At 40.3% G+C, this 20,023-nt stretch overlaps 1 protein-coding gene across 1 annotated transcript; it reads right to left on the reverse strand.

Moving 5' to 3' along the window:
- Positions 1-16,899: 16,899 nt before the first annotated feature.
- On the reverse strand, positions 16,900-17,412 carry LOC125829133 (uncharacterized). The gene has a single exon (XM_049508394.1). The coding sequence runs from the start codon at positions 17,410-17,412 to the stop codon at positions 16,900-16,902; it is 513 nt and encodes a 170-aa protein (XP_049364351.1).
- Positions 17,413-20,023: the final 2,611 nt, after the last annotated feature.

The following is a 20,023-nucleotide window of genomic DNA, read 5'->3' on the forward strand; positions in this document are numbered from 1 at the left end:
ATAGAATAAGAAATGTCAAATAAGCATATGGCCAAATGCACAGAGAAACAACCTTAAAAAGTTATAAATTGAATTTTGTATCCCATTTACAACTTGTGACTAGTTATTCTTATAAATTGAATAAAAAAAAATTATGCATCTATAAATAGTCATCTATTTCTGTTGAAGAATTAGGGGAATTTGCATTTATTTTTAATTAAGATAATGAGCAAACAATTCTCTCGCTTGAATGAGAAGAGGAATGACCTATTGCAATTGGTAAATAATTAACCACAGGCGGCCAAACAGTCTCTGAGACTCCTACACCATCAGATTCCTCTAACATGGATGGTAAAGCGTCCTGATCTTGGTAACACTATAAGGGTACTTGTGTTTGTCCAATTGACAGTACAAGGTGAGGAGGTTAGCGAATGGACATAAAATCTTTTGAAGGGGTGTACCTATTATCCTTGAGACATTCGATTACATTGGTGCCCAGCAAGCCCTTGACTAAAAGTCAAAACCCTAATGGCAGGTTCTACATCTACAACACCAAATACCAGTAAGACTTTGTAGATCCCTCAATGAATCATTCCACCTATTGGTGGTGATTGCTGCATTTTTTGTTAATGAATTTTTTTCCTCTTTTGTTTATTAGACTCATTAATCAAAAGATAAGAATATGATATCAAATTGTTGTTTTATTCACATTTAGTATTATTTTTTATTTTTTTTGAAAGAAAGTTTAGTTTTATTTAATTTGCACATCAAGCTAGTAATCATATCATCGTCTCTCTCCCTTTTTTATACCGTCGGAAAATAACATTGGATATTACTAACTTCATATATTAATCCCCTAAGAGAACAAAACAATCATTGCTAAACAAACAAATGCATGAAAAAATAACCTTAAAAAGTGTGAATTGTGAGTAATTATTCTTATAAATTGAATAATTTTTTATTATTATTAATATAGAATGATGAATTTTATAAATGGATTATATAACAAGGAATCGACAGCATTTATATGTTATAGTTGTGCAATATCTCACTTCTCCTTCTGTCAGAGTATTTTCAATTGGTACTTGTCTCTTCCTAGCAAAAATTAGGAAAGATGCCCTTTTTTCACCAACAAAATGGGGGTTAGACCAACTATATATATATATATATATTGTATGCATGGGGTAGAGTGTGAGTCAGTTAAAAACTCTCACACTCAGATAATGAAAGTGGCGGAGATGAGGATGTGGTTTGAATATGTGGGTATACTAGCTAAGAGAGATAAGATTAGAATTAAAGAAATCTGTTCTTGGTACACCCTCAACTTAAACTTGTTGTTTGTCCTCAAGCGACACACTAAAACTCTAAATGACACTTATGTAGAAGCAGACATACAAACTCAAGCAATCACATGGTCTTTTCAATCCATTCCATTTCCTTAGTGCAATTTTTTTCATTTAGACTCAACAAGCTAACTCATACGAATCAAAACATGACATAGATCGACCAACAGACATCACAACATACACCTTTTCACAATCACCAAGGTATCAATTTTCCAACAATTTAACTAGTGCTCTCACTTCAAAAGAAATCCTTTTCCACACACAATAGATATGACTTTCCAGTTTAAGGATTCATTCAACACTCACACTCAGAAGTGACTTCAAGTACAGTTAGTGCTCAATACCATAGGCTTGCCCTTATTTTCACTGCTTACTCTATCCAAACTAGGTGCTAGGAACAATATAGGACTTTCTTAGCTTGTAACGTAGGTACAGGGTTAGGTAGGGTACATGTGGGTAATTTTTAGTGACTTTCTGCCCTCTTTGACATTACATTGGCTTCTTACCTCTCTTCTCAACCAATTCTTGATATCTTTTTATTTTTCTGCTCTTTCCCTTGATTCTTTTTTTGCACAGATGTGACTTTTGACTTGATAGCTCTTATTTTTCACTTCCTTCTTTTTCTTTCACTTTATTTTTCTTTATTTCTTTTAGCACTTTTTTACTCATCTTTTTTCTTCTTCTGCACAAAGTCTCATCTTTTTCTATCCTTTCTTTTTCTCTCTTCAATACAAAAATCTTTTTATACCCTTTTTCTTTTGGTTTCCTTTTTCATAGCCACCCTCAACTTATTTATTTTGCATGACTTGAGGTGCACAATATCCGATGTTGGACCAGGGCGAAGATCAAGGTAACTTTTTGAATTAGCCACCCTCAACTTTGGCTTTTGGCCTAAGTCAAGGTGCACATGTCCAAGGAGGGACCAGACCCAAGACAATTATTTTAGGGAAGGTGAATTTGGTGTATTGAAAGACGTGGACAACATTAGGCTCAAACATCTGGGTCAAAGGGAACATCTATATCTTTTGGTTGAGTTATTTAGGCTTGAGTGGACTTATTTGAACAAGGGCCTATGATCATTTCCCAACTTCTAGCCTAGATTATCTTAGCAAGACCAATGTGACAAGTTCTAGATTGACACATACTGTATGAACATTCAAACTTTTCTTACACACACTTCGCACATTGTTTCATTATTAGATTATTAAATTACCAAGTTCATGTTTTAGCTTAAGTCATGAGGTCAAATCGGTTCCTTATCATGTCATATTGAGATCCAGCACATTCAAATCATCAAGCCTAAAGATCTAGCACATTTCAAACATTTTTTGAACAGGTATCAACTTTTCATGCCATCATGCCTTTATTCTTCTACTTACTTCTACACATACATTCCTAAACATGCTCGTTCAATAGAAAGTAAAACAGTCTCTTGGTGGAAAAGAACACAGGAAAGAAAACCCCAAGAGAGGATTATGAGTTGGGTTACTCAGACTTCACCCTATCACTTATAATTCATTTACCCCATCCTCAACAAAATAAAGTGGAATTCCCCTCAACGCACACAAATAAAAAGTAAAACAAAGGGTGAAACAAACCTGTGGCGCATATGCGCCGAAGACCTCTCAAGAAGCGGGTGGGTCCGGTTTCGCGTAACCCACTGGATCAACACTAGGGACGCCATAAGTAGCACCCTCACCAACAAAAGTGGCACCCTCAGTCGTGCTCACACTGCCAGATGGGCCAACACCTATATTTTGGGCCCGCTGCTATCTCATCTCGTCATCCAGCAATGATGCCCTCGTGGCCTCCTCCAACTACTGGAGCTCATTCTTCCTCAATCTATGAACCTCAACTTCATGAAAAGTACGATCAGAGTGGTGGCACTTCCTAGTAGCACGGGAAGAATCTGATGGTTGGATAGTATCGCTGAATAGGGCAGTCATCACCACCTCATCATCCGGTGCCATAAATTCAGACTCTGGCTCAGTCTCTAGGAGGGTATAGGAGTGTAGCAACATCAGCACAGAGTCTAGCCAACTCCTGCTGGAAGGTGGTCACATCTTTGGTCGAGGCTGGCCTCTCCAATACTCGTAACTCAAAAGTATCCATGCGCTTATGAATGGCCTGAATCTTCAGATCTGTCATGTGCTCCATCCTTGCCTTAGACTTTGCAATAGAGCGCTGCATCCACAACTTCATATGCTGTAGCAGTGTGGCCATCTGTGTTTCCATCTTCTAAAGTCGAGCTAGAACGGGAATGGAACCAGAAGAGGGGGTGGCTCGAGAGGAGCTAAGGGCCTGACTAGTGGCCAACATGGCCGAGCCTAGGCATCCGCTGTTGGGGCTCGAATGGCAATATCATCATCCTGCATCTACTCCACATCTGCAGCAAGATCATCACCTAAAATCGGAACCTCTACATGTGGCTCCTTCCGAGGTGCAACTAAGTTTGCATTATCCCAAATGAGGCTGATATACATAGTCTTGGTCGCATAAATCAATCGGTCACAGTGTTAAACGGGAACAAAAGCATCCCTACAGAGCTAGAAGATGGAAACGGGAAGGGTAGGGTGGTAATGGCCTTAAAGGCCATCTCATGGATCTCTGCTATCAGTATGTTGGCAAAGTCGATCTCCAACCCCTCTATCATGGCTGCAATCAGCACGACCTGATCCCATGTAACCACATTGTCCGCCTGAGTCGGGGACAGTCTGTTCCGAACCAGCAACCAGAGAAACTTTGTAGGGAAGCTTTGTGTAGCCTTCCTAATACCTGGGCGAGGAGTTTGAACCCACTCAACACGCTCCCTATCCTTAGCAATGTGACGAGCCAACCACCTCAACAGTGTCTCCTTCTTCCCATCATCTCTCTGAAATGCCCCGCTCTGAATGATGCACATCCGGTAGTCATACTCTGCGGTATTTATAGGTAGAGTGTGGTCTGGGCCATATAAGAACCTGCAAATGGTGACCTCAGATATGTCGACTGTGTACCCCTGCACTAAGGTGGACTGAAGTAGAGGCTGAACGTTGGGCTTAACTCGTTTAGAGATGGAGTTTCTGATGGTAGAAACATAAGAAACATAGAACTCCTTAGTAATCTCCTCATCGTACTTCTTGGGGTTCCGTGCCATCCACTCGCATCAGTGTCACCAAAAGAGCTCCTCAATAGCCAGTGTAGTCTAGAGGTTGCCTGTAAGGACCCTGCACTCCTCAGTCACATTCCTAGTCATCTATTTGTGCTCATTCAACATTGTGTTATTCATGTAAAGCTGATACTTTCTTGAGACACACAATCTATTAGGCTCATTAGCCTTGTGAGAAGGCTCAACGCTAGTAGCTGTCGGGCTGTCGCATGAGCTATCTAAGTCTGCTGAAGAGGAAGTACTGCCGCTAGAACTAGAGCTAGACTGCAACTCTGATCCAGTCGGTGCTCCGATCTGTATGGCCCCCTCCTCATACTGTGGGCCAGTGACCACGTCGGAGCCGACCTGCTGGGATCTGTTCTTGGTGGTATGGGGGCAGATAGGGAGGTCCTGGTGGTGGAGGAATGTACTCTGTGTCATCATTGTCCTCCTCAATGATTAAACATCGCAAATGAGCGACGAATTTTGACTTGCCCTTAGTGGCATAGGTCGGAGCTTGCTTGGGGGCCATGGTACCTATGCAGGCTTAGTTACTTCCAAAATAATTCAAAAAGACTCATGGAAACATTTTAGGCTAAGAATCAGACCCAAATAAAAAATAAATAAATTTGTTAGTAGCTGAATTGTCGACCCACAGTGGGTACATATGGTCTGTAGATGGAACGACAGTTTGTGCGCCCCCTCTGTAGGTAAGAGTACCCAAAGTTGGGTGTCTGATGAGGGAACCACAGATGTGCAGAATGGTCCGTCGATCAAACGATGGACCGTAGTCTACACCGTGGTTCTAGACTTGAACAAATTTTGTGTGCGACTGACCCTTGGTCCCCTACCTATGATCTGTAGGTTTCCCTATGGTCCGTGGATGGGGTTCGTGAATCAGTTATGTGCCAGGGATTACCTGTGAACTCTCATACAACCTATATTTTCAACAATCATTCATTCAACCTAAATCAAATCATGTATTTCAACACAATATACGGTAGTTTATCATCCTTAAGGTTCCGATTACACATAATTCAATTTTTTAACAGACCAAAACTACGAACCCTAAGTCAAAACATCCAATTAGACCTTTTAACTTGATTTAGTAGGTTGTAATTAACTACACACTTACATACCATCATACCAAGGGCGTTTCTATACTATAATTCAACATTCAAACATGATACTAACAACCCAATGTCATGTTCATCGATGTGATTTCAATTGAAACAATGAAGTGATTCAAAGTTAGGGAGAAATATGTTTACCTAACAAGTAATCATCGATGATGAGTGTGCATTGTAATGAAATTTGTGACCCTTTTCTAGCCTTTCAACACTTAAACTGGACTGTGGAATCGTTGGGGAAGGAGAATGGAGAAGGGAAATGATTTTGGAAGAGAAAAGAGAGATACGGGATATGGAAATTGTTTCGGAGATTAGTGAGGGATGATTTTGTGGGTTATTAAAGGAAGAAAGTGGGTATGTTGAAGGTTAAAAATGGTTGGGAAGGAAATATGGAAGTGGGGGATGTTTAAAATGAAAGGTTTTTTTAATTTATAAGGGGTTCGGGTCGGGTCAGGTAGAACCCTAGATTGGACCCACGAGACCCCATCGACGGTTCGTGGGTCCACCTACAGACTGTAGGTCACTCTGACACTTAGAAAAAATAAAGAAATTACCAGGGATCTACGGATCCCATTCTAGGTCTGTGGATGGACCAACGGACCGTTGATAAGGTCCGTAGACCACTGCACAACTATTTTCTGCAGATTTTGCCTTTCGTCCCTGCACACGTAGCAACCATTAGGACTTTCTTTTTACATTTTTCTGGACAATTTTTAGACACGGACCATATTCTATATCTCTGCAATGCTAATACAAAAATAAAACACCTATCTAAAGAGCTAAAAAAATCAAAAAGAAAGAAGAAAACTCATATATCGAAAAGAAAAACCTAAAGTTGGCTAGATTGTACATCTTGGGTTTCCTCCCAAGAAACACTTAATTTAACGTCGCGGCACGACGCATACACCTTGATTACTCAGACTTCATCAAGATAGTAGGCCTAAATAACTTCTTGCACACTTTTCGATTTCCCTATGTAGGCCTTTATCCTCTGCACGTTCACTTTGAACCTCATTCCCTCCTTGTTCTCAAACTCGATCGCTCCATGTTGAAATACTTGTGTGACTCTGAATGGCCCGGTCCACTTGACCTTGAGCTTGCCAGGAAACAAGCGCAACCTTAAGTTGAATAAAAGTACCAGATCACCCACAACAAATTCACGCTTTTCAATCTTTTGATCATGATACTTCTTCATCTTCTCCTTATACAACAGTGAACTTTCATATGCTTTTAGGTGAAACTCATCATCATTCACTCTTTAACTCTATGCGGCACCCCAATCTATATTCAGCTTCTTTAGCGCCCATAATGCCTTATGCTCTAGCTCTACTGGTAAATGACATGACTTCCCATATACAAGTTGGTAGGGGGACATACCTATGGGAGTCTTGAACTCGGTGCGATAGTCCCATAGAGCATCATCAAGCCTTCTTGACAAATCTGTTATGTTGGCGTTCACAGTCTTAGCAACGATTTGATTTATTTCTCTGTTTGACACCTCAACTTGCCCACTAGACTGCGGATGGTAAGGAGTGGCTACATTGTGATGAACTCCATATTTTTCTAGCAACGCGTTGAACAACTTATTACAAAAGTGAGAACCTCCATCACTGATAATTGCCCTAGGTGTACCAAATCTTGAGAAGATACTCTTTTTCAGGAATGCAGTGACACTCTTTCCATTATTGTTTGAAAGTGCAATTGCTTCCACCCATTTAGATACATAGTCAACTGCGACAAGAATATACTTCATCCCATGTGAACTTACAAATGGACCCATGAAATCAAGGCCCCATACATCAAATAACTCAATCACCAATATCGAATTCACAGGTAGCTCTTGCTTCGTGGAAACTCCTCCTTCTCTTTGGCAACGGTCACAAGTCTTCGCGAAATCATGAGAATATTGGTGGATGGTAGGCTAGGAATACCCACACTGCAAGATTTTATAAGCAGTCCGAATACCACTATGGTGCCCACCAACATGCGATGAATGACACGACTCTAGTATACTAATCATCTCAAGATCGGGCACACAACGACGAATAATCCCATCAGCACAAGTATGAAACAAGTAAGACCATCCCAAAAGAACTTCTTCGCATTATGCATAAACTTTTTATTTTGGTGAAATGACAAACCCGATGGAACCAAATCGCTTGCCAAGTAGTTAGCAAAATCGGCGAACCAAGGGATATGATCATAAGATGAAGCCAATACTTGTTCATCTAGTAATGCATAATTAATTTTAGTCCCATCTCCTAACATGAGCATTGCATCCTTCTCTAATTTGGACAAATGGTCGGCAACTTGATTTTTTGTCCCCTATCTATCCTTCACCTCAAAATCGAACTCTTGCAGCAACACTACCCATCTAACAAACTTCAGTTTTGCATTCTTTTTAGCCACCAGATACGTTAATGCAGAATGGTCAGTATGCACTATGACCCTAGTACCAAGTAAGTAGGATCGAAAGTTCTCGAATGCGAAAACCACAGCAAGGAGTTCATGTTCAGTCACAATATAGTTCTTTTGAGACACATTTAGAGCTTTGCTAGCATAGTAAATTGGATGAAGAATCTTCTGTCGCGTCTGTCCCAATACCATACCAAGTGCTACCCCACTCGCATCACACATTACTTCAAACGGTTGCCCCCAACCCGGTGAAGTAATGATAGGTGTTGATACTAACCTTTCTTTCAACTCCCCAAATTCTCTCAGAAATGCATCATCAAAATCAATCTTACCCTCTTTTTCAAGAAGTTAGCACAATGGGTGTGCAATTTTAGACAAATCTTTGATAAACCTCTGGTAAAAATCTGCATGCCCAAGAAAACTTCTAACACCTTTAATAGAGATATGTGGTGGAATGTTTTCAATTACCTCAACCTTGGCTCTATCAACCTCAATACCTTTCTCAGAAATCCGATGACCTAAAACTCTACCATCTTTCACCATGAAGTGTCACTTTTCCCAATTGAGCACCACATTTTACTCTTCACATCGTTTCAGTACCTCGGCCAAATGCATCAAACAACCATCAAACAAGTCACCTACCTCAAGAAAATCATCCATAAATACCTCAATCGTGTCCTCCACTATATTTGTAAAATATCAACATCATACACCTCTGAAAATTCGCTGGAGCATTACACAACCCAAATGACATCATTTTGAAGGCGAAGGTCCCATAAGGACAAGTGAAGGTGGTTTTATCTTGATCATCTGGACATATGGAGATTTGATTGTACCCCAAATACCCATCTAGAAAACAAAACCAACCCTTACTAGTGAGACGATCCAACATATGATCCATGAACGACATTGGGAATTGCTTTTTTTCTTTCCATGCATTAAGCTTGCGGTAGACCATGCACACTCTCCATCCAGTCACCGTCCTTATCGGAACAAGCTCATTTTTCGCATCAGGAACCACAGTAATCCCACCTTTCTTAGGTACACATTGAACAGGATAGACCCAACTACTATCAGCAATGGGATATATTACTCCAACATCCAACCATTTAATGATCTCTTTTTCACTACCTATTGCATAAGTGGATTAAGTCTCCTTTGGTGCTAATACTTGGCTTGCTGTCCGGCATGAGTTAGATTTTATGAGAACAAATGCCTTGAGGAATCCCAATAATGTCTGCTATAGTCTATCCAATAGCCCGCTTGAATCTCTTCAACACAGAAGCCAAAGCCTCTACTTTTTCCCCACTCAAATCAGCAACAATGATTACCGGTAAAGTGCCATCCTTCCCCAAGAATACATACCTCAAATGCGACGGTAGAGCCTTGAGCTCTAATTTTGGAGGCTCTTCCACAGACGGTTTTGCAGGTGGGGAGTCGTGATTCTTCATATCTAACTCCATTCTTTTTGGTTTGGAACAAAATTCGAACCTATCAAGTGTGGCAACCAATTTATCATAATTTTCAATACCATCACCATCAAAATTCATCATTACCGTTGTCAGTGCATCAACAACCAACCTCTCTTCAATAGATACTTCAGAACCTTGCTCTACAATATGATTCACCAGTGATATCAACTTGAGATTACTTTACTGCTTCATAGACCTTCATATATTAAAAGTTACCTCCTCATTATTCAGTCGGAACTTCATCTTCCCTCTTTCCATATAGACCAAGGCACACCCAATAGCAAGGAATGGTCTCCCTAAGATAATGGGAACCTCAAAATTAACCTCACAATAAAGTATCATAAAATCCGCTGAAAAAATGAAAGACTCCACTTTCACAAGGACATCTTGGAGAACACCAATTTGCTTCTTCACAGTTCTATCGACCATGAGTAGCCGCATTGTAGTCAATTTTGGAGCACCTAAAACCAAAGTCTTATAAATGGACAACGACATCAAGTTGATGCTAGCACCCAAATCACACAAAGCTTTCGCAAAGTGTAAAATCCCGATGATACAAGGAATAGTGAAAGCTCTAGGATCCTCTTTATTTTGGACAAGTGACCTAGTAGCAATAGTAATGCATATCGTGACCAATGACACTAACCAATGGTATGAGTGTCTACGATCGTCGATAGTATAGTAACCCAACCAAGGGTTAGGGTCGTGTTCCAAGGCAGCGGTTTTTAGAATTGATAGAAAAATAAAATTACATCTAACTAGTCGTAGTTAAAGATATTAACGAACAAAAACATAGTAAATTAAAGGGGGTGACACGAAAGTGTCAAATATCAAATGGGGGTTTTGTAACAAGTGGTAAAACAAAAAACTAAACAGGAAAATCAAATATGGGGAAATGTTCTTGGGATGTGACCGCAATACAAGTTGAGATAAATCGTTCGGTACGTGCTTTCAATATGAAATTTCCAAGACAATAGTGACTAGGCTAAGCTTTAAATGGAAATAAGTTCCCTCTCGGGCAACTTACTCTGTTTCAAATGCGTTCCTGTCGGACACCCATTTGCCGCATGAAGACCGGCTTACGCCTTACCCCACTAACTCTCTCGAGCTTAGTGTTAGGATATGCGACTAGGGCTCACCCTCTCGGGATGAACCTCATGTCGACCCAGTCCTTAGGCCATCAGTCTAATGGTTTTGGTTTCGCGACCTCCCTCTCAGGCAAGCCAAAAACACATGGGTGGCTCTGTATTTGTAACTACAAACCCTTTAGATTTAACCATCACCACTAGGTTAAATCACCATTAACATAGATTTAACCTATCAGAAAGCAAGACCGAACAAGAATATCAACCCATATTTGCTAAATCACACCCCAAGAATGGGGATTTTAGCCACACATCAGGAAATAAGAAATTATACCTAAGATGATAAAGAAATCAACTGGGTATAAGAAATTAAACCTTGAATTAAGCTACGGAAGAAGAATAAAGATGACCCACTTCCAACTTGGGGAAGATGAACTCCTTTCTTCAAGTCTCCACAAAATCCTCTTTAAACTTGAGAAAAAAATACAGAAAAATACTATAGGCTAATAATAATCTTTACTCTAAAATTGATCCTCCCCAAGACTACAACTCTAACTAGTATTTATAGTTTTCACGGATTGTGCTGCGGAGAATCGTTCAACGACATTAGTCGAGATTGCCGATGAACTTGGCGATCCATCTTTTAATCAGCTCATTGCCTTCAGTGTCTTGCCTTCAGCATCTTCATATTCTGGATCATTGGGCGGTCCAGTACTGCTTCGCGAAACTAATCGGCGGCTCGCCGACTGCTCCTTTCCTCGCCTTTTGATCCACTTCCTTCAAGGCTTCGCGTACCGGAACAAAGGGCGGTGCATGTCAATTTGGCGACTCACCAAGTTGGACTCGGCGATCTGCATACTTTAATTTCTTGTTCTTTTCAGCCAGTTTTTCTCTGTTTAGTGCCTAAGTGTCCATGCTTACAGTTAAACTTCAAATACCCAAAACTTAAGCATTTTAATCAGGTATTGAGATAAAACAAGCGTTCGAGGACAATATTTCTATTAAAATAAAACCCTAAATTAGTCTAATTTGTGGACTCATCAACACCCCTAACTTAAACTTTTGTCTGTCCTCAAGCAAACTCAAGTTCAGCAGCTCAAATAATGTGCCTCAAACATTGCTACAGAAGACCAAATCATGAATGCCCATAACAAGGCTCAATTTACTTATACAAGGATCACTTATGTACTTAAAGATTCAAATTGTGACACACCATTAGCAAAGATTCTCATGCTCGATACTTGCTACTTATGCAAGTTCAAGCTCAACAAAAGTATCTAAATTCCCTCACGTAAATAATGATTCCATATTCACACTTAGATATGACTCAATTTAAGATCAGGAATCAAAAACAACACTCACACTCAAAAAGAGGAACAAAATGCATGTTTTCACCTATAGGTTAGCCCTTATTTTCCAATTGACTTTCGATTCGGCTTACTCAAGATAAAAAAGGTCTTTCTAAGGCTTGTAATGGGGCTGAGTGCAAAGGTATGGTCATTTAGGCTCAATAACTTTTTCCTCGTGAGCTGTGGCATTCTCAAGGCATTCCCTTCTTTTCCTTTATCAGTTCTTTTTCTAGTGCTTCTAAGTCACCCTTTTTTGTTTTATTCTCCTCCATGGATTTCTTGAAACTTGATTCCCTTCGTACTTTATTCCACATTTCATATATATATATATAAATATATATATATATATTGAATTGAATTGAAGAGGTTCCATATTTATGCAATACCATGGGTTAATGGGGACTTTTCTTACACTTCTTGACTTCTCTTTTTCCCTTTCAACACACCCCCAACATAGGTAGTGGTTCAAGTAAGGTCTAGGGTTCATCAAGGTTCTTCCAAAGATAGGTAAGGCTCAAAGGGTGTTCAAAAGAGTTTAACACACTCACGGGTAGGCCACAAAAAGAGGTATATGTTAAATTGGTTCACACTCTTCAAAAGTCGCCTAAAATCATCTCAAAAGTACACCTTTCTAAATCAATCAGACTAACGGGGTGAATTCTAGGTTTATTCATGCATGGTTCAAAGTAAGCTAATCACATAAGGCATCGATACTTTAGTCAAACAAGACTAGACACGTTCGCTAGTGTGCAATGGCCCTCACAAGAAAATCAATTTGATAAATGGCTAATCACAACGAGATGCAAAGAGTTCACATATTGTCTATGCAACTTCATTTGGCCTCATCGTTGCCGTACATTGATGTTTGTTCAATTGGGAGCACTATTCAAGTCATCGGTATTGATCGAAACTGAGACTCAATTTTTTTTGCAAAAGAACAGCCACTTTCAACACAAGAGGGGCCAAATTTTTTCGGAAGGATCAAAATTATTTTCAATTAGAACAACAGGAGCCATGAGCTCAAACATCCATAGAAAAGTAGTATTTAAAATACAAATTAAAGCAAATAACCCAAATATATACAGAACAAAACATGAATGTCAACACAAAAGGTGTGAGCCTCATCCCACCACAAATAAAAGCAGTTGTCCTCAAATGCGAATAATAAGTGTTGAATGGGAATCGATAAAGTAAACCAGTTGACCCCGAGATATTCAGATCAACTAGTTGCAAATGAGGTTAGATTTCTCAAAAATAACTCGGGGTGTTGAAAGACCAACCTTGTGTGAAGATGCTTGGCTGCCATGCAATCCACAACTGAGCACAATTTAGCAACGCGAATACTCTAATAAGACATGAAATATAAAACTAGCGTGCAAGTTTGAGTTAGGGCGTATCAAAAAGTGAGGCAACCAGTATATCAGACACTTTGAAACCTTTGCTTGGAGAACTTTCCAGTTATCGCTTATTCAGTGACATTAATTATACTGGCCTGTTCAGTCGGTGACACACCGAATATTTAGCTTCCTTGCGAAAGATTACAGGACCTCTGGTTGCAGGTGAGTCCGAACGACGGTTTGCATTGTGCTCGCCTACAGGGTCGACGATTCGCCGCTAATTTTTTTAAAGTGTGCCGAGTTTTATAGACTCCAAACCCAGACTGGGAGAATTCAAACGGTAGTTAATAGTGCGATCACCAAACCAGTCCGCAGTTTGCCAAAGATGTCCTGAGCTTGCCGATTCCTCCTACGTGTCCCTGAATGGACTTGTGGTGCACCTATTTGCACTATTCATTCACTATCCACGCTTCTATCTGCCCAATTGACACATTATTATTTTATCAAGCATATATAATTGGTAAGAACTTGGGTTGCCTCCCAATAAGCATCTTATTTAACGTTGTGGCTCGACGTAGGAATACTATCAAGCATCCTCTAGATACAATTCTTCAACTAAAGAGATTTCCTGGCAGTCCCCAAGGTATAACTTCAAACGCTGTCTGTTAACTGTAAATGAGGGTCCTTATTTACCTTCAACTTCTATGATACCATTGGTGAACACTCGTGTCACTCTGAAAGGCCAAGAGCATTTGGATTTTAACTTTCCTGGGAATAGCCTTAGTCGTGAGTTGTACAATAACACCCAATTTCCCATGTTGAATTCCCTCTGGACTATCTGTGTGTCATGCCATTTCTTCATTTTCTCTTTGTAAATGGCTGAGCTGTCGTAAGATCTGAGCCTGAACTCATCTATTTCATTTAACTGGTCCAACCTCTACCTTGAAGCCTTTGTCCAATCTAAATTCAGAGCTTTCAATGCCCATAAGGCTTTGTGTTCTAGCTCAACAGGTAAATGGCATGATTTACCAATAACTAGCTGATATGAGGACATTCCTATAGGTGTCTTATAAGCAGTCTGATATGCCCATAGGGCATCGTCAAGCTTTCTAGACTAGTTGGATCTGCTGCCATTTACTGTCTTGGATAGAATGCTTTTGATCTCACGATTTGACACCTCAACTTGTCTGCTCGTTTAGGGATAATATGGAGTTGCGACTTTGTGTTTTACTCCGTATTTGCTCAATGCACTAGAAAAACACTTATTGCAAAAATGTGACCCTCCAACACTAATGATTGCTCTTGGAGTGCCAAACTGTGAAAAGATGTAGTGTTTCAAAAATTGGACAATACTTCTTCCTTCATTATTTAGGAGTGCGACGGCCTCCACCCATTTGGACACAAAGTCCACAGCTACTAAGATATACTTGTTTCCAAATGAGATGACAAATGGGCCCATGAAATTGATTCCCCACACATCGAATAGTTCGATTTCCAAAATTGGTGTAAGGGGTAATTCGTTCCTTCTTGACACTCCGTCTTGCTGCTGACATTGTGGACATCTCTTTGCAAAAACGTGGGCATCGTTGTAAAGAGAAGGCCAATAATAACCACTTTGGAGAATCTTATCTCCGTTACGATTTCCACTATGATGACCTCCGACTGGGGATGTGTGGCAGGCATGGAGGATCTCTGTTGATTCTTCTTTCGAAAAACACCTTCTTATGACATGATCAACACATTCTAGAAATAAGTATGGCTCATCCGATAAATATCTTTTAACATTAAATAGAAACCTCTTTCGTTGGTAAGAGTTTAACTCATCGGGAATCAACCCACATACGATGTAGGTTGCAAAGTCAGCATACCATGGCATGTGTGTGAGTGACAGTGCGAATATCTGCTTGTCTGGGAATGAGTCATTTATTTCCTTTTCCTGCTCAGTACCTGCTTTACTCTTTAACCGCGATAGGTGATCTGCAACTTGATTTTCACAACCTTTCCGATCTTTTACCTCAAAATTGAATTCTTGCAAGAGTAGCACCCTTTTTATCAATCTTGGCTTCACATCCTTTTTTTCCATGAGGTATCGGAGTGCTGCATGGTCTGTATGAACAACTACTTTAGTGCCTAGCAAGTATGCCCAGAACCTTTCGAAAGCATAGACCACGGCTATCAACTCTTGTTCAGTGACTGTGTAATTTCGCTGGGAACTATTTAGAGTCTTGCTTGCGTAATAAATTGGGTAAAACAGTTTGGTACACTTTTGTCCCAATACTACACCTAATGCCATCCCACTCGCATCGCACATTAATTCGAATGGTTCTGACCAATTGGGGCTGATGATAATTGGTGTGGATATCAATTTATCCTTCAAACATTTAAATGCTGCCATACAAGCTTCATCAAAGTAGAATTTCACTTCCTTCTCTAAGAGTTTGCATAGTGATAGTGCATTCTTTGAGAAATCCTTAATGAATCTCCGGTAGAAACCTGTATGGCCCATGAAATTGTGAATCCCCTTTATTGAGATCGGTGGTGGTAGTTTCTCAATAACCTCAATTTTTGCTTTGTCAACTTGCAGCCCTTGTTGCGACACTTTATGCCCAAGAACAATGCCTTATTTCATAATGAAATGGCATTTCTCCCAATTTAGGACTATATTCGTTTCCACACACCTTTGGAGCACTCACTCTAAATGTGGCAAGCATTCTTCAAATGTGTCCCCCACGACTGAGAAATCATCCATAAAGACTTCCAGAGAGTCCTCAACCATATCTGCAAAGATGGACAACATGCATTGTTGAAAAGTTGTCGGTGCATTACAAAGTCCGAATGGCATCCCTTTGAATGCAAAGGTCCCATAAGGGCATGTGAAAGTGGTTTTCTCTTGATCTTCTGGTGCGATAGATATCTGGTTGTATCCGGAGTGTCCATCCAAAAAACAAAGCCACTCTCTCTCTGATAACCTGTCAAGCATCTGGTCCATGAAGGGCATTTGAAAATGGTCCTTTTCAGTCCATGAAGTTAGCTTTCGATAATCCATGCACACGCTCCATCCCGTTACAGGTCTAGTCAGCACAAGCTCTCCTTTAGCATTTGGGACCACTGCTATGCCACCCTTTTTTGGTACGCATCGCACTGGTCTGACCTATTTGCTGTCTGAAATTGGATAGATATCCTACATCAAGCCACTAGATGATCTCCTTTTTTACTACCTCTTGCATCAGGGGGTTCAACCTTCACTGATGCTCTACACTGGGTTTTCATTCACTGTCCAGCCGAATCTTATGGGTGCAGATACTGGGCGGGATGCCCACGATATCAACTATGGTCCATCTGATTGCTTTTATGTGCTTTTGTAGTAATTCAACAAGCACTTTTACCTGCCCTTCACTCAGATTTGATGCAATAATCACTGGTAGAGTGTTGTTAGTTCCCAAGAAAACATACTTGAGATGGGATGGGAGTACTTTCAGTTCTAGAGTTGGCAGCTCTTCCATTGATGGCTTTGCAGGTGGGCTGCATTGGTTTTTTAGGTCGGTATCCAACTTAATCGGATTTCGTGCATATGCTCCTAACCCTATTAGGGCTGCGATCATTTCATCATATTCTTGAATTTTCGAGTTGTCATGATTTGCAAGTATTGACTCAAGAGGCTAATTCTTGCGCAGCAGATGGCTCACACTTGCCACTGCCTCATCTATAACATCTTCAGTAGACACTACATAGATATCACTTGGTTGTTTCATGGATTTGCAGATGTTGAAAGTTACCTCATCGTCATTCACACGGAATTTCAACTTGTCGCTTTCAACATCCACTAATGCTTTGCCGGTTGCTAAGAATGGCCTTCCCAAAATAATGGGGACCTCAACATCAATGTCACAGTCTAAAATCACAAAGTCAAATAGAAATATGAACCGATCTACTTTGACCAAGATATCATAGAGGATTCCAAATATATGCTTGATCGATCGATTTGCCATGAGAAGTCTCATTGTAGTTGCCTTTGGTTCTCCCAATCCAAGTTGCTTGTATATGGCGTATGGAATCAGGTCGATGCTTGCTCCTAGGTCACATAAAGCCTTGGCAAATTGGAGCATTCCAATAGTACACGGGATAGTGAAAGCACCAGGGTCTTCTCTTTTAGTAATTAACTCATTTGTCATGATCGCACTTCAACTATGAGGCATTTCAATCATTTCATAATCCAAGATCCTCTTCTTGGTGGCTAGCTCTTTCATGAATTTAGCATACCCTGGCATCTCCAGCAATGCTTCCACCAAAGGAAGGTTGATGGACAACTTCTTGAACATAGACAAGAATTTTTTAAACTTCTCATCTTCATTCTTCTTTTTCAAACGCTGGGGAAAAGGTGGAGGTATTTTGGGTAATGGTTGTATTATTTTTGGAGTTTCATTGTGCTGATTCATTCCTTCTTGTGCTTTCTTGCCTAGGTTTTGATGATCGGTAATTTTTGCTTCTTCCCTACCCTGATTTTCCTCACGTTCTTCTCCTTCATTACCTATCGCTACCTTCCCACTACGGGTAACTACAGCCAGCTCTCCTTCCTCATTTTCCTTTGGCATCTTGGTTGTTAGTTGGGCCGATAGGAGATTCAATTGACCTTCCAGCATCTTGATGGCATTAGCATGAGAGTTCACCTTACTATTTAGCGAAGAAAAAACATCTCTCATTCCTTTTAGAAAATCATTAGAGCCTTCAACTTTCTCAAGAATTTGTGTCAGTAGATCATTCACCCTAGGGCTGCTGTCACTCCCCCTTGATGTCGGGCTGTCAATCAATTGAGTTTGGTATTCTTCATGATCGTTATGCTCAGTCCACTCTTAGAAATATTGCCTAGGTCCTTCACCTCTAGGGTGGTTCCAACCTTGATTTCCAACCCGCGACTGATAGTGCGGGTGGAAACCCTCCTCATTCCTTTTGTGGTTTCAACCTTGATTCCCTCCCGATTTCAAGTTATCGGAAAAACAACCCCCTTCTGCGCAAAAAACTTCACAGTTGCCTTTCATGTGCTCTTGTAAATCTTCCATCTAAAAAACTTTTAATGTTTTCATCCCTCTCTTTTTCTTTATCAAGTTGTTCTTGCGTCAGCCTGAAACACAGAGGGGAAACTTGATCTTCTTTGGTGTACCGAGCTTGATTTACTCTAGCCATACCATCTAGGAGAAATGAGGCCACCTCAAAGGGTTGTGGAATTATGCCGCCTTGAACCAATTGATCAGCTATCCCTTTGTTGACTGAATCAAGACTTCGGTAAAAATATTGGAGTAGCAACTTACTTGGCAGCCCATGTGTTGGGCATTTTCGCAGAGACCTTTTATATCTAATCCACGACTCATGAATTGATTCACTCGCTTTTTGTTTGAAATTCTGAATGTCATCCCTCAACTTCATCATTTTTGACGGGGGAAAGAATCTATTGTGGAAAGCTGTGACTAATTCTTTCCATGATGTGATAAAACTTTTGGGAAGCTCAGACAACCACGTAGTGGCTTCTCCTGTCAGTGACAATGGGAATAAGTGAAGCCTGATAGCTTCTTGCGACCAATTTTTGAATGACAATGGAGCACATACGTCCAAGAAGCTTTGGATATGTTTTTGTGAGTCTTCATGATCCAATCCTCTGTATAGGCCCCTTGAATGTATGAGATGGAGTGTTGTGCTAGTGACTTCAAAATTTCCATTTCTGCCACCCTGCGACAAGCGAAATGCACCTATCTCACCCAATATAGAGGGGTCATAAACACTATTAACATCGTCAATGTCATCTCGGTGCAAGTCAATATTCAATGGATTGTTTGCGTGGCAACTGTCCCCCACGTCCTCACTCATAATTTCTGTTTTCAACACAAACAACCAAAGCAAAGATAAAAATTAAGTTAGTAAAGCTAAAACTAAGAAAAACAGAAATTCTTGCCAATGACCCTTGGGATTACATACAATCAAAAAGTCAATGAAAAACAAAACTAAGAGTAAAATTAATAATCTACGATTAATAAGACGAAAACTCTAGTGAACTAAAAATTCTCAACTAACCCATTCCTCGGCAGCGGTGCCATTTTGATGCTTATTGTGACCGACACTGACCTACGGTATGAGTGTCTACAATCGTTGATAGTATAGTAACCCAATCGAGGGTTGGGGTCGTGTCCCAAGGGAGCAGTTTTGAGAATTGATAGAAAAATAAAATTACATTCTAACTGGTGATAGCTAAATATATTAACGAACAAAAACATAGTAAATTAAAGGGGATGACACGAAAGTGTAAACTATCAAATGGAGGTTTAATAACAAGTGATAAAACAACAAAATAAAAAAGAAAATCAAGTATGGGGAAAGGTTCTTGGGATGTGACCGCAAAACAAGTTGAGATAAATCGTTGGGTACATGCTTTCAATAGGAAATTTGCGAGACAATAATGACTAGGCTAAGCTTTAAATGGAAATAAGTTCCCTCTCGAGCAACTTACCCCGTTTCAAATACGTTCCTGTCGGACACCCATTTGCCACATGAAGACCAGCCTATGCCTTACCCCACTCACTCTTTCGAGTTGAGTGTTAGGATATAGGACTAGGGCTCACTCTCTCGGGATGAACCTCATGTCGACCCACTCCTTAGGACATCGATCTATTGGTTTTGGTTTTGCGACCTCCCTCTCGGGCAAGCCGAAAACACATAGGTGGCTCTGTATTTGTAACTACAAACCCTTTAGATTAAACCACAACCACTAGGTGAAATCACCATTAACATACATCT

The sequence above is a fragment of the Solanum verrucosum genome, unplaced genomic scaffold (genome assembly GCF_900185275.1).
Source record: "Solanum verrucosum unplaced genomic scaffold, falcon-dt-bn FXZP01000007.1, whole genome shotgun sequence".
Taxonomy (NCBI): domain Eukaryota; kingdom Viridiplantae; phylum Streptophyta; class Magnoliopsida; order Solanales; family Solanaceae; genus Solanum; species Solanum verrucosum.

Coding starts and splice junctions, on each gene's coding strand:
- LOC125829133 (XM_049508394.1), bottom strand. CDS start 17,412: ATGACAAATGAGTTAATTACTAAAAGAGAAGACCCTGGTGCTTTCACT.